Source organism: Canis lupus, chromosome 14 (assembly GCF_048164855.1).
Source record: "Canis lupus baileyi chromosome 14, mCanLup2.hap1, whole genome shotgun sequence".
In the NCBI taxonomy this organism is placed as follows: Eukaryota; Metazoa; Chordata; class Mammalia; order Carnivora; family Canidae; genus Canis; species Canis lupus.
The window spans coordinates 41,363,199-41,381,561 of record NC_132851.1 but is presented as its reverse complement, the minus strand read 5'-3'; the positions used below and the strand labels follow the sequence as shown (position 1 = coordinate 41,381,561).

Here is an 18,363-nt window from a genome sequence, read left to right as displayed (position 1 = left end):
GATCTCGGGGTCATGAGCTTGAGCGCCGTGTTGGGTGTAGAGGTTACTTAAATAAAGCCATGAATCAGTGAACAGGTAGCTGTTCAGTAGGGTCCTTTGCGGTGGTGTCTCAAAGCCTCAGATGTGCTGCCGTGCAGTGTGACGCGTCAGGAGGGTGCTGCTGGGGTTTCGGTTATCCCCTTACTACGGCCTGGGCCCTGACGGGCTTCTCGGGGGCCGTGCTCTCAGGCCTGATAACCCCAGAGCAATTCCACGGGATCCGAACCTATCCGCAGAAGCTGTCCCAAGTTCCGACACGCAGCTCCAGAAATTGAATTATCCGATTAGCAGGAATGAATGTTTACGTCCTTGATGCACGTTGCCAAATGCCTCTCCAGAGGCGAGGACGTGGCCAACGGAAATATAAATCGTTACAAAGGGCTGTTTCTCCCACACCAACCGTGACAGTCAATTGTTCCAATCTGATCTGATCTGTCCTGTTTCTATGACGACACACAGGCGCAACATTTTTTCCGTGGTATTGATTACTTGCTGCGGCTTTCGTGAATACCTTCTCTGGTCTTTTGGCCTAATGTGTCGGGTCCTTAGCTATTCTTATGAAGATAAATGGTCTATTTTTATAAGCAGATATTAAGGCCGGATTTCATATATTTGTGGCATTCGCCCAGTTTCTTACCATTTGCTTTTTCGTTATGTTCTTTTCGAACGTGTGGAGCTTATACATTTTTATGAGTCCAATCTTTAAAGCCTCTTTTTATAGTTTGTTGTTTTGTTTTGTTGTTTTGTTTTTTTTACTGTTCTTAAGCTTAGAAGTCCTTTCATAAAGCTTTATCTAGACACTTAATAATCACTTCTTGGTTTTTCGTTATTATTGGCATGAACTCTTCACCTCCCTGGAATTTGTGTTAATTTATCTCGCTGCCCTTCCCTCCCTGTGCTAAACAACCAAGCAAGATTTACAGGGCTGTTTTCGGAATAATTTCCCCTTCCTAAAGGGATATATTATGCCCGGGCAGGCTCTAATAATTCTTACAAGAAGGATATTTGTGTCCATTTCCGGAATGAACAAACTGAGGTGAGCGGTCAGTCCCCGGGTCAGTGGCAGCGCTGAGCCGCGTGTACCGAGCCGTAAGGTGGGGAAGGCCGGGACACCTGCCAGCCGCCGCCGCAGCTCCCGCAGCTCCCGCCGCTCGCTTCCTTTGATACTGTGACGAACCGGTCTTCCTTAAAGCTCGGCCTGGGGGAGGGGGGAGCCCCAGAAAGAACAAGAGGCCTAGGGCGATTTAAGAAATGTGAAAATTTAATGAGGCGAGCGAAGCTGCTTAGTCCTGCCAGTCGTCACGGCGGCCGGTCCGCAGCACTGGGTCGACTACCGGGGGCTCCGCGCTTCTCCCCAAGGCTGAGGCGGGCAGGGCGGCGGTGCCAGGACTGCTCCAGGGAGGTCCGGGGCACCCCAGGACTCCCCGAGGGGCCTTCTTTGGCCAGCACCCGCACCTGCTCCCAGAGCCGGGCCACACCTGGTCCCAGAGCCAGGCTGTACCTGGTCCCTGAGCTGGGCCACACCTGGTCCCAGATCCCTGCCACACCTGGTCCCAGATCCCAGGCTCACCTGGTCCCAGAGCCAGGCCATACCTGGTCCCTGAGCTGGGCCATACCTGGTCCCAGATCCCGGCCACACCTGGTCCCAGAGCCAGACCGCACCTGGTCCCAGAGCCAGGCTGCACCTGGTCCCAGATCCCAGGCTCACCTGGTCCCAGATCCTGGCCACAGGGCCGTGCTCCGCCACGTGCCCTGGGTGGGAAAGGCAGGCTGGAGGTGAGCAGCGCATCCCTGGAGCGTGCAGACAGGTGGCACGTGTAGACTGCGTGTCCTACACAACTGACCTTGGGACCCCGCGAAGGGCAGAAGAGTCGTCTGCGGTGTGGGAAAGCAGGCGGCCGAGGGGCCCCGTGGTGCGGTCGGAGGGGCGGCCCCCACCCAGGGCCCCTGCCTGGCCCGGAGGCACCTAGGCCCGCACTCCGCTGTGCAGCCCCCGCCCCCTCAGTGGAGTCGAGCTACCCCTGGTCCCTGGCGCCCCATCTGGGCCCGGCAGCCCCGGGTGGCTGGGGCGTGGGCAGGGCCTCCACTCACCGGCCTTGCTGGGGGGCCCCCCCCAGGGCGCCCACATTCCATTTGGCCAGAGAGGCCTGGGGGGTTCGGGGGGGGGGGGCTGCTAGCCACGACCCCCCAGCCCTCCACTGTGGGGGGAGCCCACAGCCCCATTGTCTGGGCGCCTTCCCCGACCTGCCTGCGGGGCAACGTGTGAAAAGTTAGAGACAAAACTGGTCTCTACAGACTGAGGGGGAGCTTTCTCTACAGAAAGGAAGGAAATACCTCTGTGGGATTTTATTTTTTTTCTCTTCCCCTCCCTTCTCCATCCAAAAAATACAAAGAGACTCTGTCTTTAATGCGAATGTCGGCTTTAAATCTTTTAGGTTTGGATTAACTCTGCAAAAGAAAAAAAAATCTGACAGCCTTTCAGATATGACGCAGAAAAACTTTTTTCCCCTCAATTCACGTTGTTCATTTGTAAAGCCAAAGGCTGGTGGACTGAATAGTGGGCGCCAGTTGCTTCCCATTCATAGTTAACATCACAATGGTCAGAATTAGCAGCCCAGAGACTCCACCACCACTTTTGCCTTTTCCACCAGCGACGTTTAGTACAAGGTGGCAAAGGCAGGCATAAATCGTTCTTCCTTTGCCCCTAAACTAAAATAGATTAAAATGAAGGCAAGCAAATGAGGCATTTTCAGCTGCAGGACATAGACTCTTATCCACCTTTCACCCCAGAAGGAAAAAGAAATGTAGTTGGGTTTGTGTGTGTTTGAGCATTTTTCTTTTTGCTTTTTTTTTTTTTTTTTTGCAGTTACCTCACTAAAAAGCTTCCTTCAATCTAAACAAAACCCACTGATTTGATAGACATTTCCTATTACATAGTAATTGTTGGTTTTCACTATTGAAGATGTCAGCAAACATGTTGAATATCATGCTTTGCTTATAAAATAAAGTGACTTTTATGTGAATATTTTTCGTCTTGTTGGTGTCTAGAATATAGGTGCTGTTTCACTGAATCCACGTGGCCACATTTATTTTCTGAAATTCTTTTGTAATGGCATCTTTTTAAACATGCTCAGAGCTATTTAATCCTATATAAGGGGGAAAAAAAGACCATAACATCCTTGAACTGACAGGCTATCTCAATGAGGCCCTGTTTAATGCAAAAAAAAAAAAAAAAATCAAGCAACCGTTCCTGGTCTTCCATTGATCGTCAAAACGGATAGGTAATCTCAAACTTAGTTTAAAAATCTCAAACTTAATTTAAAATTAGTGATCCTCATATTAGGCAAAGATTGATTAGGATCGTTAACACCATAAGAAACTCTAGGTCATTTTTAACTCCCAAACCACACTTAATTTAAAGAAAAAAAATTCTTGTGATTTTGAGCAGAGTATAAATGTGCATGCATGAGTGACGGCTTTTTAACGGAGTCGCAGCAATATATTTATGCGCTTGAGTGGGCACTGCAAATTTAGTCTGATAAATAGCCTCAAAGTGAAACAAAATATTTCTTTTGGTTTTATTGTATGACATACTCCTTTTAAACTCCGTGTAATCTGATTATATTACAGAGGGATTTTATTTTATTATAATTGCAAATAGCTAATAGATTTATTAATTTTTTAGCCATAGAATCATTTTCTTTGCAACCTGAAAGTTTCTGATATAGTGATTTGTTATTTAATACAGAGGAATGGTTGAAATTATTTTTAATACACTGTTATTTGGGGTTTACACACTAATACTTGGTTTGACTTTAGCAGTAACAGGACATACCAATAGGAGTCATGTAAATCTTTGAACCAAATTTTATTCTAATGTAGATATCTTAATTTGACTATACTGTATCGTGATTTATCTGGATGATTTTTTTAAATTTGTCTAATATTTTACAAAAGTTAATTTTTATTTGCCAGGAATAGTAAATTTGGTTTCTAAGTAGGATTTAATTTACATGTTGTATTATAAGAGAATGTAAGCCAGAGTATTATTTGAAATTTGCTCCAAAAGATTGGTTTTGATATTCTATGTTATAAAAAAAGGTCAAAGTTTATTACTCCGCATATTGACCGCAGTAATAAAAACCTCACGTAAAAAAGTATGAAAATATTTGGCACATGATAAAACCTTGCTCTATTAGCTGCTTAAGGGGGAAACAAATGGATGTAGTAAATACATGTCTTAACACATTTGGCTTTTAATTCCACATCGTGCCCAAGTTTGGATTTAAAGTCCTTGTTTATCCTCTCGCAGAGTGAGATTTTTAAAAATCATTTTACCTAAAATCGTATGAAAACTAAACATGAATGGCGTGCGTCTTGGTTGCTCAGGTAATGTCGTTTCTGATGGTTTCCTCAGGCTGCCATGCTGTTCAGTTCCGGCGTCTTCTGGATGGGCCTGTTGTTCATCCCTGTGGCATCATTACTTCTTGATGTGGTGTACAAAGTGTGAGTATAGTTCTCAGTTATATACACAAAAATGTAGATGTATATTAGTCCTCAGAGGTCTCCGGTTTATAACATCAGGCCGAGGATGTAGTTCACAAAGTGGGAATTAGTAATATTAATTAATTGTGCATCTGTAAATAAAGAAGAAATGAGTGACTAAGGAATTAGGAAATTAGTGTGAAGATGGAATGAGAAGTAAAGCAAGTACTTTCAATGAATATTAAACAGTACACTGTTAGAAATCAGCTCAAGGAACGCCTGGGAGAGTCTGCCTTAGGCTCAGGGCGTGATCCTGGGGTCCCCGGATCGAGTCTCGAGTCGGTCTCCCACAGGGACCCTGCTTCTCCCTCTGCCTGTGTCTCTGCCTCTCTCTCTCTCTCTCTGTTTCTCATGAATAAATAAATAAAATCTTTAAAAAAAAAAAAAAAGAAGAAAGAAAGAAAGAAAGAAAGAAAGAAAGAAAGAAAGAAAGAAAGAAAGAAAGAAAGAAAGAAATCAGCTCAAAAAATCCATTCAAGGTAGAAGAAAAATCTGTTATCTCAAAACACATATATTTTATTAATGAACAGTAGTTGGGAAAAAAACAGGTTTTCACCTACCTTTTTCAAAGCAAGGTACAATATAGATCGGAAGAAACTAAAACTTGATTAGAAGAAACTGGAATGAAACAAAAACTTTAGTTTTCCTCAAGGACTATCAGTTTTAAAAATGGTATCTCTTCCCAGAAAAATAAAGATATCATTAAAGTTAATTACATGACGTTTTTTTAAGAACTGTAAGAGCTGAAAAAAAATAATAAGAACTGTGAGAGCTTTAATAGTATAAATCTAAACCATTCCTTGGAAGACTGTTGTTTCTGTAATTACATAATGCTCCAAATTACTGTGATTTTTTTTTTTTTTTTTTTTTTTTTTTAGATTCTATTGAAAAATGCTTGCCTGTACTCTGGTTCCTGTTGTACCTAGCAGCACATAATAAACCAGTTTTGCAAAGTGTTACAAAGTCTGCACACAAAGATTTACATGCAAATGCTTTTTTCTGTCCCTCCCAGCATCAAGAGGACTGCTTTTAAAACCTTAGTAGATGAGGTTCAGGAGCTGGAGGCGAAATCTCAAGACCCAGGTGCAGTTGTGCTTGGAAAAAGGTAAAGTGCCCATCAAACATGTTCTTCCCCAAGAGAACTTTAGGTTTTACTGGTGGTAAGAAATAGGCGGTAAAACTTAGAAGTAAGTGGTAAAACTCCTATTTATCACCTAAGATGAATGAGGCTGGCAGTCGATGACCCATTTCAGAATCAGAGGGACGTGGATTGAGATCAACTCCGTCCTTCACTGAGCTGTGTGACCTGAGCCAACTGGCTCAATGCCCTTGAGCCTCAACTTTCTCGCCTATAAAATGAGGATAATAATACTTCCCTCATGGCTCATTTTTAGAATTAAGTAAGATATAATCGACGAAGCAGGTATCTAGGTGTCTGGCCTTCATGAGCCTTAAATTAATGGTCGTTACAAATATTATTGTATTATTAAAATGAAAGGGGGTAAAAAACAAAAAGTCTTTTAGCTTGAAACAATTTCCGTAACAAAATAGTAGGTGATGGAAATGAGCGCGGATACAGGGCAGCGTGTGCTGCGCTGGGGACGGAGCCCGCGTGCGTCCAGGTGCCGTGGCCTGTCGCCCGGGTCCCTCCCGCACCGCCACCCCAGCCAAACAGGGTCGGAAACTGATCAAGTTCACCGCGGTCACAAAACAATGTTGGAAAGGAATCTGAAGGATTCGGAGACGGTCCGTGGTAACAAGATGATGGCGGAGTCAGGTGCAGGAAGGGGGCTCAGGCTTAGTCTACACCACAGGCAACACGTGTGTGTCTGCCACTCACAGAGCACTCCCTAGGTGCTGGGCACTGCACACACGCTGCCCATGGGATCCCCCCAGGATCCCAGACAGATTAATCACCCCGTTCTTCCCAGAGGAGGAAACTGGGACTTGCAGTTCTCACTCAGAAATCACAAAGCAGGGCCTCAAGCCCACATCCACCAATTCTGGAGCCCCTGCTCCTACCCATTCACTCTTCTCCCCCCTTTGCTGTCTTCTAAGACTAAGGGATACCAGCAAAAACAGCCCCCGCCAGCCTGGCCGCGTGCTTGACCTCTTGCCCTCCTCTGGGTTGGCGTCCCTGGGTTGGACCCTGGGGAGCTCAGTGGTTCGGCATCTGCCTCGGGCTCAGGGCATGACCCCAGGGTCCTGGGATCAAATCCCTTGTCGGACCCCCGCAGGGAGCCTGCTTCTCCCTCTACCTGTGTCTCTGCCTCTCTCTGTGTGTCTCTCAAGAATAAATAAATTAAATAAGAAGAAAGAAAAGAAAAGAAAAGAAGAAAGAAAAGAAAAAAGAAAGAAAGAAAGAAAGAAAGAAAGAAAGAAAGAAAGAAAGAAAGAAAGAGAAAGAAGAGGAAGGAAGGAAAAGAGAAAGAGAAAGGAAGGAAGGAAGGAAAAAAGAAAGAAGGAAGGAAGGAAAGAGAAAGAAAGAAAAGAAAAGAAAAGAAAAGAAAAGAAAAGAAAAGAAAAGAAAGAAAAAAAAGGAAGGAAAGAGAAAGAAAATAAAGAGAAAGGAAGGAAGGAAGGAAGGAAAAAAGGAAGGAAAGGAAGGAAGGAAAGAAAGAAAATAGGAAGGAAGGAGAAAGAAAGGAAGAAAGAAAGAGGTAGGAAGGAAGGAAAGAGAAGGAGGAAGGAAGGAAAAAAGAAAAAAGAAGAAAAAGAAGAAAGAAAGAAAGAAAGAAAGAAAGAAAGAAAGAAAGAAAGAAAGAAAGAAAGAAAAAGAAAGAAAGAAAGAAAGAAAGAAAGAAAGAAAGAAAGAAAGAAAGAAAGAAGAGAAGGAAGGAAGGAAAAAAGAAGGAAGGAAGGAAGGAAGGAAGGAAGGAAGGAAGGAAGGAAGGAAGGAAGGAAGGAAGGAAAAAGAAAATAGGAAGGAAGGCAGGAAGGAGAAAGAAAGGAAGAAAAAAAAAGGAAGGAAGGAAGGAAGGAAAGAAAGAAAGAAAGAAAGAAAGAAAGAAAGAAAGAAAGAAAGGAAAGAAAGGAAAAGGAAGGAAGGAAAGGAAGGAAGGAAGGAAGGAAGGAAGGAAGAAAGGAAGGAAGGAGAAAGAAAAAGAGAGGAAGGAAGGCAGGAAGGAGAAAGAAAGGAAGAAAAAAAAGGAAGGAAGGAAAGAAAGAAAAGGAAAAAGAAGGAAGGAAAGAAAGAAAGGAAAGAAAGGAAAGGAAGGAAGGAAGGAAGAAAGAATAAGAAAAGGAAAGAAAGAAAGAAAGAAAGAAAGAAAGAAAGAAAGAAAGAAAGAAAGAAAGAAAAGAAAGAAAGGAAGGGAGAAAGAAAGGAAAACCCCTACTTTGAGAGTTCTGAGCTCCGCTCCCGCCGCCGTCCCCGTCTGGTCCGCTGCTGCCACAGAGGGTTGCTCCGCCAACCTTCACTCTCTCACTGTAGCTGCAACAGGGACGTGCAGGACCCGAGCTCACAAAATTGTGACTCGGACTGTAGACTGAGGACCGTGAGGGGGGCTCGTGCGTCCCGCGTGCGTCCAGGTGCCGTGGCCTGTCGCCCGTGCTGTCACTGCCCCTAGCAGGACATTGCTTGTACCGAGGAGCGTACGCACAGGCCTTAGGTCGAGGCCCGGGTCAAGGCCTGCGTGCGATCCCTGCTCGTCCCGGCTCCTAGCACGTGGGCGACTCTGGCAGTGCAGGAGTCGAGCTGAGGTTGTGATGTGACCTCGTGTCCTGGTGACTCAGTGGCTCTGCCATGTGGGCCGCTCCTGCCACGAAAAAAAGAATAAGTCACAGGGGCCCTTGGGTGGTCAGTCGGTTGAACATCCAACTCTTGATTTCAGCTCCGATCATGACCTCAGGGTCATGAGATTGAGCCCCACATCAGGGCTCCCTGCTGGGCAGGGAGCCTCCTTCTCCTCCTGCCCCCCCCCCAACATTTACCTGCTCACTCGCTCGCTCTCTCTCTCTCTAAAATAAATCTTTAAAAAAATAAGTCAGAGGAGCACCTGACTGGCTCAGTAGGTAGACCATGTGGCTCTTGATGTTGGGTTGTGAGTTTGGACTCAACGTTGGGTGTAGAGATAAATAAAAAAGAGAGAGAGAGAGCCTGAAAGGAATGACGTGAGCTCCACCTAAACGAGCAGCTTTCCCATAGAGGGTGCGCAGGTAAGTTTCCGCGGCTGCGTCATTTGCCTACAGTGACGGCTCAGCCTTTCTCAGGAACGAGTTTGCTGTCAGCTGAAGGCCACAGACGAGGCCCGGGGAGGCCCCACGGCCCCCGATGCGGATGCTGCGCCCTCCTGCAGGGCACTGGCTGCCGGAGAGGAGCCAAGGGGCCCGTGAGGGCAAGAGAATGGTGACTGCTCGGAAAAGTCTCCGCTCGGAATAACGAACAACGTTCGAGAGTAACTAGGAATCATCACGTGGATTTCGCTGCCAGGATCTTTTTTTTTTTTTTTTTTGAGATTTTATTTGTAAGAAATCTCTACACCCAATGTGGGGCTCGCGTGCTCACAGCCCCGAGATCAAGACTCGCAGGTGCCCCGCGGACACGGTGACGTTAGGAACCTCGGAATGAGATTGATGTAAAATCTCAAAAAAGTTAGATCATCTTATCTACATTTCCAAAGAGGAGGAAATCATGATTTCTGCGTGTTCAAGCAATATCAGACCTATTTTGGTTGCAGAACACCGGGTTATTGTACACCCCCCTGCCTTCGCACCTGCTGCTCCCGTGTTGAGAAGCTGATGCCCTCCTACAGACGGGCGGTCTAATCCCGACAATTCTCAAAACTCAACTCAGGTGCGATTATCTCGCCTTTCCTGGGGTGAAGTTAGTCCTACTCTACTGTCTGAGCGCCTCGTGCTCCTGTTGTTACAGGTATTACAGTGTGTGTGTTTACCGTGTGTCTCAGTTTCCCCCACTGGACTGAGGGCCTTGAAGAAGCAGCCTCCTTGTCAGTCTGAACCATGACCCAGCACCTAGCGCAGATCCAGGAACACCGTAGCACACGATGGGCGATCGGATGGTCCAGGGCAGGAATGGAGGAGTGAATGAATGAATGGATGAATGAATGAATGAATGAATGAATGAACGAACGAACAGGTGAAAGAATGGCTGAGTAGTGGGTGGTAAATAAATAACTGACCCATGGGTAGTCTCAATAGAAACACGATTCAGAAGAACATAGAACCCCACATAGGTTCCATCTCCCGAACGAGTCATCCGAGGTAGCCGTGGCTGACCTCTCACCTAGATGGAAGTGGTAACGGTCTTGTAAGTTGATCGGCCCCGATTTTTTTTTCTTTTTTCTTAACTATTAGTCTTTTTTTTTAAAGATTTTATTTATTAGACAGAGAAAGAGGCACAAGCAGAGGGCAGCGGGTGCAGGGAGAGGGAGAAGCAGACTCCCCGCGGAGCAGGGAGCCCGACCAGGGGCTCGACCCCGGGCCTCCGGGACCCTGAGATCACGACCTGAGCTGAGGGCAGACGCTCAACCCACAGAGCCCCCCAGGCGCCCCAGCCCCAGTTTTTTTCTGCCTCCACCAAGCGCTACGGTGGAGTCAGGCTCCACCCAAAGGGAAACTGCATCAGAGGAACCGTAACTTCTAAGCACTGTGTCCAGATTAGCTTTCACGATCATGTATTTCTCGTATGTGCTCGTGTTCAAGAACTAAAACATTCTGGTTAAAACAATCTTGTGTTAGCAGAAATGCTAGGTCCCTCACCGTACTATCCAGAGAATTCAATATATTCATTCCAATTGAACATGGGAATTGGGGGGAGGGAGATGTAGCTCATCGCCCGAGTACAGTTAATACTGCTTTTGAACCTCGGGTCGCGGTAGAAATCAGTTTAAGGTGTTGGGAGAATGAATGCACGTCTTACCTCTGACCTCTGTGTAGCTGTTGGCTTACTGGTTTTGGTGAAGAAAACAACGTCTATGCTATGAAACCCTGTTTTTGCTGTTACTTTTCGCAGACAGGCTCCAACACTAGGGAGCCTAGGAATCTATAATTCCAAGATGAAAAAAAAAAAAAATTGGAATTCAATTTTTTTTTCCCTTAGGTTCATAGCAAACATTTGCTGGAAAAAACCTAAAACTGTTTGTTCTATAAATATAAGAGGCATTAATGGTGTTTATGTTTTTCTGTAGTGTAAATATTTATGCACTTTATAGCAGAAAATGTAAATTTTTTGGAATATGGGCCTCTGGGATCTCACTGGGGGTATTACATCTATAAGTTGTGTGTGACATCTCACTTTTTCTAGAAACAAAACTATAACAAAAACAAATGTAAATTCAAAAACCCCAGTGCTTGAAAATAAGGAATCGTAGACCCTGGGCTCGGGCAGGGCAGCCACCTCTGGACACCTTTCATGAGTGTGGGAAGGAGGGCATCCTACAGACAGGCAAATACCATCATGAGAGTCATCATTTTTTTTTTTTTAAAGATTCTATGTATTTATTCCTGAGAGACCCAGAGAGAGAGAGGCAGAGACCCAGGCAGAGGGAGAAGCAGGCTCCCTGCTGGGAGCCCGATGCTGGACTCGATCCCGGGACCCCCTGGGCCGAAGGCAAACGCTCAACCGCTGAGCCCCCCGGGCACCCCCATAATTTTTTTATATCTGACTGTAGATGTCAGCCAGCACAGCAGCAGCAGCCATTACTAAATAAATAGTTTTACCCTAGGATCTTCAGGTCATTCCTCCTTAATTTGTCCATCACTGTGCCCTTAGCTTTAAAGACAGAGCACGGAAGGCTAGAGGTCAGGTCATTTGGCCTTGTGGACGGCGATGGTGGCCTCTTCCAACCTTGCTCTGTATTATTTATCTTTCAAAACAGCCATTTTTACATTGCCCCCCAACCAACAGAAAAGGAACTATATTGCTCAGTTTCCCCATGGATTTGTATCTGTGTTACATACGGAATCTCAGCAGAGGTCTAGGATAGGAGCACATACCCAGTGTTTTGCCCTAAGCTAAAGCTTTGTCCTACAGGAAAAAAAAATTGAATTTCAAAGTTTTGGGGGTTTTGTTTTGTTTTGTTTTGCATCTTGGAATTATAGATGCTTAGGCTCCCTAGCGTTGGAGCCTGTCTGCAAAAAAGTAATGGCAAAAACAGGGATTCATAGCATAGACGTCATTTTCTTCACCAAAACCAGTGGTCAGAGGGAAGACTTGCATTTCTTCTCCCAACACCTTCCCACGATGGGAGCCCTTGTGTCCGGCATTTGTAAAGGGAAGTGGAGGAGTGTGACGTGTTCTCTCCTCCGGAGCACAGACCAGGGCGGCCGTCCTGTCCCTACACTAACACGTTCCGCGGATGGTGCGTCCTCCACTCTCGGGGGATCCGTTTTAATGAGTCAACCAGAAGAGCTTGCCAGCCCACCATAAAGACCATCGCGAATTAACCGCTCCTCAAAACCTACTGAAAATACCTGAAGGCAACGTGTTCCGGGACTGTAAATAGGTTTTTGCCTATGCTTAATGTTTCTAAATGAAGTCTTATGTTAAAACACGGTGTTTTGAAACACCTTACCTCTGGGACGCCTGTGGGGCTCAGGGGTTGAGCATCTGCCTTTGGCTCAGGGCCTGACCCCGGGGTCCTGGGATCGAGTTCTGCGTGGAGCCTGCTTCTCCCTCTGCCTGGGTCTCTGCTTCTGTCTCTGTGTCTCTCATGGATAAATAAATAAAGTCTTCAAAAAAAAAAAAAAGCCACCTTACCTCTACCAGATTCTGAAGCTGAAACATTTTCATGGGCTTGGAAATAAGGAGACGGTGTTTAAGTGGCACTTGCGTAATTGCATTGAGCAAATTTTGAATTTGCGTAGCGTGGCACGTAAATGAAAGAGCACACAAAATTAACACTAGGGACTCAGAGCCGTGATTAAGATGGGGTCTTTACACGAGCAGTTCTCCAAGTCTTTTTCTCCTTCTCGCGGCGCTAAGCTAGTCCAGAAAGACCCGAGTTTCAACGCGTGTGTTAATGTTGCCGTGTTGCCCGTAGACCGTATAATGTGACTTGACAGGAGCAGCGGTGCCCGTAAGAAGCGCTGAGAACTACGTCATTTTGAAACGTTGAGTCGCTCCCGAAAGGGGTAGGAAAAGGCTAGAGCCCCATCGTCGTCGTCATCATCATCATCATCATCATCATCATCATCATTGCTCCTTGTTAGCACCATCCCGTGGAGGGCACTTGGGTTTCGCAGGAGGGACTCCGCCCTACAAGAACCAAGGCAAGGGGCTCGGTGAGCTCAGGGAAAAACACACACAGAAACCCTAGTAGTTTTCCTAGTGGGGACATTAGACTAAAACTCCGGTGCAGCAGGAGACGCGTCGTGTGGAGCCGACGTTGACTCCATGCCGGGGCCTCGGGAAGGATCCTCACAAAGTTGTCTTGTTGTTTTGGGACCGTCTCTGTTTTGGGTGATTTTTTTGTGCGTGTGATAAATTCCTCGGGAGCTGGGGCCGTGGGAAAGGTGGAGAGGGTTAGCGTTCATTGAGTGCTTCCGAGCGCCCGTCACCCCGAATGCCCGCCGTTGGCCTGGGGGCCGGCGATTGTCCTCCCGGTGTGGATGAGAGAGAGGTCGGGAGGCTTGCTGGGGGGGGGGGGGGCGGCTGAAGGACTCCAAAGCCCAGGCTCCGTCCCCAGTATTGTGCTCCTTTCCAAGAAAGAAGCCTTCTTGCTGCGCTTTCTCTCTTTCCGGAGCCCCAGACATGACCTGGACAGACAGCCGGGGCCCCGCGTAGCCCCCTACACGCCACATCTCACTCAGAGGCTTCCCAGCCTGCACGACGAAGCTCTCCCATCTGTCTCCTGAGCATTTCGTGTTACGATATTCCAGTATTGGGCATCGCAGGAAGGCCAGCCTGAAACCTGGAAAATGTGTTTTGGGGAGAAGCGGCCCCAGGACGTAGGTGGCCGTCCTGGCGCGGCCCCAGTCATTTCCCTCCTGAGCCCCCAGACTGCCCAGCACCCCGTCCGTCCATCCGCGAACAAAAGCAGACCACCTGCTGCTAAAGCTGCCGAGTTCCTCAAAGCACTTAGATATTTTAGTGCTCCTCGGGGTCCCCGGGTCTGTAACATTAGATCATGTTAAGAACAGAGTAAGACAAGGGACTCTAAAAACGGCCCGTCTTCTCGCTCCCCGTGTCTGTTTGTTTCACTGACAAAAAAACAAAGTTTTACAACTGTTTGCAAAACCACTGGCATTTTAGATTATTTAGCTTTTTTTTTTTTTTTTTTTTTTTTGCCTTAACGTAGCTAATTCCCAGTGACAATGAAGTATGCCTAATAAGTGCCAGTTAACATCCCTAGATTTTAAAAAATATGTGTGGAAGATAACTACAGATGTCAGCGTTTCTAAATATTTTACTTCGGCGAACGCCTGGATGTTTGTGTGATTCCGAGTTCGTTCTGCAGATGATCCTTTTATTTTGTGTGTGTGATGAAAACTGTTCGCTTTCAGGATTTCGAAAAATTTGGCAAAATACAGAGCTGACATAACTAAGAACAATTTAACGGAGACTTTCATAGTGGGAAAAATACAAGATGGAAATTTTTCAGCTGAGTCCATTCCAGTGATTAAAACAAAATCGCATAAACATTTGCTGTAACACATGTGGATTATTACTTATTAGCTCTTTAGGCTTATTAGCGTTCTTTGGTATCAAAGCAAAATTCTCTAAACCGTTGGAGAAGTGGCATGATTGGGAGGACTGGTGATATTTAAAGTGTGTTTCACAATAATTGGTCGGATTCATTTATTTGACAAATAATTGGCTTCCTGCTGTGGGAGACACCGTTCTATGTGCCGTGGAAAAAACCAGATGCGTTATTTCTTGCAGTGTGCGTTTAGAAGTCACATAATTAATTACATGGATTTGTTTCTGTGGAGATGATTCTAAACATTTATCGAAAGATAAATATTTTCCTTGTCATCTTACCTAGTACTTTCTGAAAATAGTTTTTTCTTTTTTTTTTTTATGAAATCAAGGAACACATTTCCTATTGGAGTGGTAATGGAACTTTTCTGGTTAAAAAGTCCATGAAATTTCTTCCTTGTGTAATTTTTTAGGATTTCTTTACATAACTAAAAAAATAAAATAAAAAGTAGCTTACCCCGAAATACGTGCAAAGTCGTAAAAAGATGCACAGTAATCATTTTTGTGACTCAAAAAAGTGCCACGCTCAGAACGTACGTGGTAAGTCAAGCGAGATTTTTAGAGGTCAACGACACTCCTGGCAGATTTGGTATTTTTTTGTTGTTAATTGTGTTGTACAGGTTCTGTATCCCCCCTTTGACTTCAGTATAACTGGGGGGTGGGGAAATCTTTTGGCTGGATTATTGGGAACAAAACTCTCCTCAGCTATGGGAAAAACCGCCCTCGAAAGTATCTAAATACTTTAAATCTCATTTGCCATCTGAGAAAATGGGGTAAAAAGAATCCCTAGGCCTCGGACTTCTCAGGCAAGCGTTTGTCTAAGGCTGACTCTCTCTGGTGGTCCTGTGGGCACACCGGGGTCTCTGGCGAGTCGATAATTCATTTCACACATTTGCACCTGCTCCGCAGCCTCACGGAGAGGGCGCAACTGCTCAAGAACGTCTTTAAGAAGAACCACGTGAACTTGTACCGATCCGAGTCCTTGCAACAAAACCTGCTCCGTGAGTATCTGAGCCGTGACTAGTAGGTAGATTGCCCATACATAGATTGTGGGGCTTCAGCTTTCAGGGGCGCAGCGTTTTGGTTTTGAGGGACGCCCAACTACGTAATACCTGCCACGGGCCTTGCTGACTCGCGACCCTTAGGTAAATAGCCGGCGTGAGGAGAGCTTGTGACCGCAGCCCGCTCCCTCACAGCACCAAAGACAAAGCAGCTTAACGTCTTGCTGCTTGGCCCTTGAAGAAATACTATTTCCGCATGCCCCCTTGCTTCCTTAAATCCGAAAAAAAAGAACTAGTGGAATAAATCTTGACTCCTAAAAGCCCCCTCTGTATTGTTATCTTTTCTACTTGAATAACTCTGCAAGGGCTTTGGCGGCTTTCGCTCAGCGCAGCGAAACATCTATTCCCCCCCCTTCAAAAAAAATTTATGAATCTTCAGAGCTGTAGGAAATTATTAGGTATCGGGCCCTCTTAGCATTTCAAGGATCTAAAAAAGAATATAATATATAAAGCCCTGTGGCGCAGGGGTTCGTGTTAGTGATCTATCTTTTGTTTCATGTTGTTTCCACATGTGATTTATTTTCACTTATCTTTATAGTCATGTTTAATGCCCTTGCCTTTTGTACTTCAGGAGGCCTTTTCTAGAGATGTGACCCCCGTCCCCGGTGCAGGGGGTGGGGGGTGGGGGCAGGTCGTGGCTTATCCCCGACCATGCCGGGGCAAGAGTGAGTTTCTCTGTGGATGCTGAGAGCCGAGGACGGTGTCGTCCCGAGGAAGGGGACCCCTTTTCCGGCACCCGCAGTTCATCTCTGCCTCCTTCCCATTCTCGCTGGTCTCCGGTCCAGTGATCTGGATGGAGGAAGAGCGTGCACCCCTACAGCCAACACCCCCTCCAGTGGCCTGGGAGCAGAAGTCGGATTGCTCGGATTTGAGATGCCAAGAGGAGACACGGGGTGGGGCGGGGCCTGCAAGCACCTGCTCAGCCACCCAGGGCGGTGGGGGGGGGCACAGTGGTCACAGCCTCTCCGCCAGCCCTAGCCTTAGGGTGCAGTAGGGTCATCTTTGGGGGATGTAAGAAAACCTGTGTCTCCCTTGTGCTGCAGAAGGCAGGCGGGCATATGAGGCCCCGAGTTAGAGCAGGAGCCCTGGGAACTCTGCGACAGACCTGCCCAGTGACTTCCCAGCGATCATTTCTGTCTTGTCCTCCACTTACAGACGGGTATGCTTTCTCACAAGACGAGAACGGAATCGTGTCCCAGTCTGAGGTGATCAGAGCCTATGACACCACGAAGCAGAGACCCGACGAGTGGTGATGGCACGGGGAGCTCCCAGGTCTTTCCGGAACCTGCCGGCCGATCCCAGTCTGGCGCAAGGAAGGGGAAGGGGATCTGAGCTCATCCCATCGGCCGACCGTCAGATCCGTGCCCATCCCACAGTACCCTGTGCCACTCTAACACCATCTCGTTCAGATTTTTTCAAGTGTTCGCTGAGTCTTTGTAAGCAGAAGGTGAAAATGACCTTGTACCTTGCCCGAAAGCTTTCCTAAGCTGAGGATAGGTCAGTAAGTCTCAGGCCGTTGCTCTGGGGCTGTAACTGTCAATTCAGCAGATATAAACCCACAAGGCGACCGACCATTAAAAAAAAAAAAAAAAAAAAAACCTCTAAAGTGGTAATAATCTAAAGGGACTCTTGATATCCAGACTTAGATTCCAGAACGTGCTGAAAAAAGCCAGCGCTCTTCTCTAAGGAACTGACTGCCCTCACTGAGCAAAATTTCTAAACAAGACATTAATGAGTGTTTGTGTCAAAAACCGTCCTGATCAGTGTTTGCCAAAGACGCTCAGTACGTGTATTTCCCACCCCGTAGTCATTTGCCCAGAAACTAAGAGAGCGTGTACCTCCAGTTCTGCTGTAAGATCCGCATGCTTGACTCTTCAGATGTAAGAAGTGATCCGTAAAAATGAGTATTTCAAGGCATTTGCTACTAACCTCTGTGATGTCGCACCTCTGGCCTTACAGATGCTTCTGTCTCGTTTGTCTCGTTCACTGGTCGGCGCTGGAGGGCCCACGGGCAACGTGACGCTGCCGTCGCAGTCCTGGTTTCTAAGCCGTGTTTGTGTCTCCGTCAGCTCCGAGGAGGCGTCCTCCTCGTGTAGATTTTTCTAGAGATCTGGCTTCTGCTGAAGACTGAGCGCCGTCACTTTGTCTTACGGTTTCCCCCCTTGAGCAAAACACGCTTCTGTATTGGTGTGGGATCCGCGGGCTTCCACGGGGAGCTTCGGGGACCCCTTGGGATAAGTGCATGGGCTTCTGTGATGTCCCCGGGCTCGGCTTTTGTCCCGTGTCGCCTGCTGTGTGCATAGCACCCCCCGGGCTTGTCGGGCGGCTCCCCAGAACCACTCACACTAATGTGCTGCTAACTGGGACAGATCCGTGGGACACAGGAACACCTGTCGGACTCAGACCCGTAACTTTACCGCCAAAGTCGGTCTTCACCCCAAGTAGCTTCTGCTACTAGGTCTTTAAATGTATGTTCAGTTTAAGCATTTTCGGCATTTCCCAGACATCTCCTGCAAATGCCTATTTTGCTACCGAAGATAAATGGTGAAGGGGCTGTTTAAAAACCGCAACCAGTTTTCTATACTATTTTTAAAATAACGCTCTCATTTAAAAGAAAATCAAATAAAAAGGAATTCTAGTTTTCAGATACACTTCAGAGATCGAAGCAAACTTTTTGCCTTTTATTCAGAAGCCTGTTTGCCTTTAAGTGGACTTACCAGCAAAATAGGTGGAACTTCCTCTTTTCAAAAAAAAAAAAAAAGGCAACTGGAATTGTGAAGAGAGGTGATTTTCCAGGTCGCACTTTGAGTCTAATATAATTCCACATTCTTTTTACCCTTTTTCTTAGTCTAGATTTAGAATTAGGTTCCACGTCATTTCTTTCTCTGTATTCAGTTACTTGGTCCTCCCCCGTTTTCTTGAAATAAGAGAGGTCATAACACATACATAATTCTAGAGGGGGCAGGGAGGTGACACAGGTCACTTCCCAGACTGTTCCCATTCGGGGTTGAGAGTAAGAAAACCGTGAATCGAAACACCTAGAAAGACCAGGGGTGT

At 46.5% G+C, this 18,363-nt stretch overlaps 1 protein-coding gene across 5 annotated transcripts in view; it reads left to right on the top strand.

The window, feature by feature from the left end:
• Positions 1–16,904, top strand: part of ATP8A1 (ATPase phospholipid transporting 8A1) — a 220,367-nt gene extending 203,463 nt beyond the window's left edge. For all 5 annotated transcript variants that reach the window (XM_072774850.1, XM_072774848.1, XM_072774851.1 and 2 more), the window contains 4 exons: positions 4,457–4,545; positions 5,597–5,689; positions 15,155–15,246; positions 16,462–16,904. In XM_072774850.1, coding sequence (XP_072630951.1) covers positions 4,457–4,545; positions 5,597–5,689; positions 15,155–15,246; positions 16,462–16,559 — 372 coding nt within the window. In that variant the 3' untranslated portion in view covers positions 16,560–16,904. The remainder of the gene's footprint in view (positions 1–4,456; positions 4,546–5,596; positions 5,690–15,154; positions 15,247–16,461) is intronic.
• The last annotated feature ends 1,459 nt before the right edge of the window (positions 16,905–18,363 follow it).